At 32.0% G+C, this 4372-nt stretch overlaps 1 protein-coding gene across 1 annotated transcript in view; it reads left to right on the forward strand.

Moving 5' to 3' along the window:
* slc24a4b (solute carrier family 24 member 4b) overlaps positions 1-4372 on the forward strand; it is a 44058-nt gene that overhangs the window by 31385 nt on the left and 8301 nt on the right. Inside the window, exons 7-11 of the mRNA XM_016526799.1 lie at positions 945-1019; positions 1435-1460; positions 1541-1594; positions 2415-2506; positions 4121-4290. Of these exons, the coding sequence (XP_016382285.1) occupies positions 945-1019; positions 1435-1460; positions 1541-1594; positions 2415-2506; positions 4121-4290 (417 nt within the window). The remainder of the gene's footprint in view (positions 1-944; positions 1020-1434; positions 1461-1540; positions 1595-2414; positions 2507-4120; positions 4291-4372) is intronic.

Here is a 4372-nt window from a genome sequence, read left to right on the forward strand (position 1 = left end):
TTGTTTATTTTCATATAAAAATACGGCATGCAGTTGCATCAAACAATGGTATAAACATCATTCAATGTAAATTGTGATAATCGTAATTAATAATCGCAATTACAATTTCAAGGGAATAATTGACAATTATGATTTTTGTCATAATCGTGCAGCCCTACATTATTACGTCATTGCATAATTACATAAATGAACTGGTGAATCAGTCATTTGAACAAGTTCATTGAAACAAACTGTCCAAAAGAACCAGTTTGTGGAAAATAATCAGACTTCCCAGTTTAAAATCAGCAGTATTTTATTGATGCATCTATAGAAAACCATCTAGATAATGGTGCATTTAAGAAGCCAGTGCCAAAACACTGATATGAAGAATCTGGAATGAGACATCAAGAACTTAAATTCCAAATTGACCTCAAAATGAACCTCAACAACCTTTAAAAAGAAAGGTTCTTTACTGGCATTGATGGTTCCATGAAGAGCCTTTAACATCCATGGAAACGTTCCAATCCACAAAATGTTCTTTATAGTGGAAAAAGTTTCTACAGATGATTAAAATGTTCTTCACACTAAGAAAAAATGGTTCTTTTAAGAAATGTTTACTGAAAGGTTCTTTGTTGAACCAAAATGGTTCTTCTACGGCATCACTGTGAAAACCCACTTTTGGAACCTTTATTTTTATGAGTGTAAGTGGTTTTTGATAAGATGTGGCTCTTTTCTGAAAGTGCTTCAAAGCTATTGAGGAATCTGGTAAATATTTAAGAAAATATGTGTTCAATGCATTTGCCAAAATGTGCAACATGGAAAAATGTATCGCACTCAACTTGTCCTTCCATTTCCAATAACACTTCATTTCATGTTTTCTTTGTTTGTAAATCATAGATCGTATTCAGTGTGCAGTGTGCATTATGCTCTCTGTATTTAACAGTAGTCTGTGTTGATGTCTGTAGGTGGTCTTACTGACCTGGTGGCCTGTTTTCCGTGATTCTTTCTTCTACATATTGTCTGTAGTTGCTCTAATTGTGGTGAGTCTCAAATAAAACGTAGACACATTACATCCTGTAATGCAGAGTTGATGAAAAGCTAATAATTGATAAAATCATAAAAATGTAAAATAATAATAATAATAATGAAGTAACAATAAAGATAAAAACACATTTGTTTACCTGCCTGTCATGTGACCATTAACTGAGATCGTGTACATGCAAATATGTTGTTAAATTATTGCAATAATCATTTTACATCTCAGGGGTTTATTTTACGTCAAATTGTTCACATCAAAAAAACTTTGGGAATAATATGGGATACATATATAGATTTTTTTATGCTGAAATTCAAATTTATTTAGCTTAACTTTTCTTCTCAATGAACATTCTACTGGAACTAGACTGTAACTGCACTGATTATCTTTTTGTTTGTCTTCTTGTCACCTGACATCAGTTCATCTATGATGAAAAGATTGTGTGGTGAGTCTCTTTTTGTTTTGCACTCTTGTCTGATTTTTGTAAACCTCCGTCTGACGTCTGGTTTTGATCGTGTGTTTCAGGTGGGAGAGTCTGGTGCTGGTGGTCATGTATGCTGTATATATCCTCATCATGAAGTGAGTATATATACACATGCTTGCAAAATAGAATAAAGTTCAAAAATAGTGATAAAACAAAATATTGTGATTTATGTTCAGAAGTACACATTAAATTGATCAAAAGTGACAGGAAATACATTTATGATTTTGCAAAAGATTCTTATTTCAAATGCATGCTGTTCTTTTGAAGTTTCTATTCATCTGTGAATCCTGAAAAATACAATGCATCATGGTTTTCACAAAAATATGAAGCAGCACAACTGTTTTCAACATTGATAATAATCATAAATGTTTCTTGAGCAGCAAATCAGCATATTAGAATGATTTTTTAAGGATTATGTGACACTGAAGACTGGAGAAATGATGTTGAAAATTCAGCTTTGATCACAGGAATAAATGATATTTTACAATATATTCACATAGAAACATTTATTTTAAATTGTAATAATATTTCACAATATTACTGTTTTTACTGTATTTTTTAGGGATGCACCGATACCACTTACTGATACCGAGTACCGATACCGATATTTTTATTGCATTTGTACATTTTTAAAATATTGGGTACAGAAACCAAAAGAGTATGTATAATGTTAGTTGGTTAACTTCATTTATCAAATAGATACAGTCAAACCAAAATGTATTCAGACACCTTCAACATTTCTCACATTATCACAGTTTATTCGCTATAGTTTAGAAAATGGTAATAAAATATAACAAGATTGATACCAGTATCGGTATCGGTGCATCCCTAGTATTTTTCATCAAATAAATGCAGCCTTGGTGAGCAGAAGAGACTAAAATTGTCTGTCTGTCATTTTGTTTTTGTCTATATTAGATTTAATGCAAGCTTGCAGAAGTTTTTCACAAGACGGAGCGACAAGAACGTTGCCAATGGAAACGCAGCGGCCGGCAGTGAACTGGAGGACGGTAAAGACAGTTTAGACTGTAACTGGGACGATCCGTCCATACCGCTGTTGGGTCCAGGTAAGACTAAACAGACAGGCTTTAAAACTTCAGATTTAATACAAGTTATACTCCATAATTCCATACTCATGTCAACCTCAAGTACAAAACATGAGGTCACCTGTCCCGCAGTACAACACATGAGATACAAGTGTGCCTTTACTCTTACTTGAAATGTAATGTGTTTAAAATACTGTACGTTCAAGAGTTCTGCAAGTTTTAAATACATTCAGTTATGCTCCAATAAAAATTATCTTTCTAGGGTATCTTTATGCTATATGTCTATAATGTGAGAAAAGTAATTCATACATACTGTGACTTGAATGATATCTTCAGTTACTGAATTAAATTATTTTGAAATATATTACACAAAATTATTATTATAATTATATAATTAATAAGCTCATAATGAAGAAATAAATGGGGAACACTTATTAGTTAATGTTAATTAATGCATTAACTAATATTAACTAACAATGAGCAATACATTTGTGACAGTATTTATTCATCTTTGTCAATGTTAATTAATAAATGCACGACTGTTCATTGTTAGTCCATGTTAGTTCAGGTCTATTAATTTTAATGATGAATTAGTAAATGTTGAAATTAATACGAACTGAGATTAATAAATGCTTTACAAGTATATTTCACTTTTAGTTCATGTTAACTAATGTAGTTAATTAATGTTAACTAATGGAACAATATTGATAAGAGTTACCAATAAATGTCTTATTAAGAAGCAGAAATATATATATATATTTAAATTTGGCACAATATCTTGGCATAATCTTTAAGTTATTAAAAAACATAATTACTTGAATAATGTATTCAATTACTGAATGTTTATATATATATATATAAACACACAAACATAAAATGAAATATTATAGAAAAAATATATATTATATTATAATATACAGTATAACGAAGAAGCTCATAATAAACAAATAAAATCCTCATCAAAACGAAGAAATAATAAAAAAAACAAATTGGGTATGATCTTGTACTGTAAGTTCTTTTCATAGGCATTTTTACCAGTCAGATTCTTATTCTTAAAAATATTAGATCGTTTTTCATTTGAGCTTTTTTCTCAAGGTTCTTGGACGTCTTGGTCTTATTTATTGCACATGCTCTGAACAGCACAACTGGTCTTTTGTCCAATTATGTTTTATGTTTGTGAGAGAAATGTCCTCCTGATTCAGCTCTTGAGATCTCTTCTCGCTGCTTCTGTCCGTCTGTGATTGAGAGGTACCGTCACTGCCTCATCCATCACTTCTGTCTCTTTACTCTTTTCCCCAGAGTTTGTCTCTTTCCTCATTCCTCATCTGCCTGTTTCTGGCGTCGGTATCTTCACGTTTAACTCTGCCTGCCTGTTTAGTCTTACTAAACCTTTCTGCGTTTACTGCACACTCTTTCTCTGATGCTTCTCTGAAAATATAGCCAATAATTTGGGATGGAGTAAATGTCTCATGTAAGTGCTAAAACATGTTGATTTTGAATAGCAAGAAAGAAATCAGTCCTGATATAATCTGTGTGTTTTGTGTTATTTTATGGATTTTATGGATTGTCTTTCTCAAGTCAAGTCCAGTAAGGTTTACAGTCGAGGTTCGGTGGTAATGGTTGATGAAATCATCAAGGCCAGTCCTCCAAATTACCGTTTCCCTGAAGCCGGTCTCCGTGTGATGGTCACAAACCACTTCGGACCCAAGCCTCGTCTGCGCATGGCCAGCCGTCTCATTATAACAGAGGTATGGCAGACACGAAATTGAAATAAAAAGAAATAAAAATATTGGAATATTCATCATTATCTAAAAAAAATTATGCATATAT

The sequence above is a fragment of the Sinocyclocheilus rhinocerous genome, unplaced genomic scaffold, assembly GCF_001515625.1.
Source record: "Sinocyclocheilus rhinocerous isolate Xijiao unplaced genomic scaffold, SAMN03320098_v1.1 scaffold303, whole genome shotgun sequence".
NCBI classification, from domain to species: Eukaryota; Metazoa; Chordata; class Actinopteri; order Cypriniformes; family Cyprinidae; genus Sinocyclocheilus; species Sinocyclocheilus rhinocerous.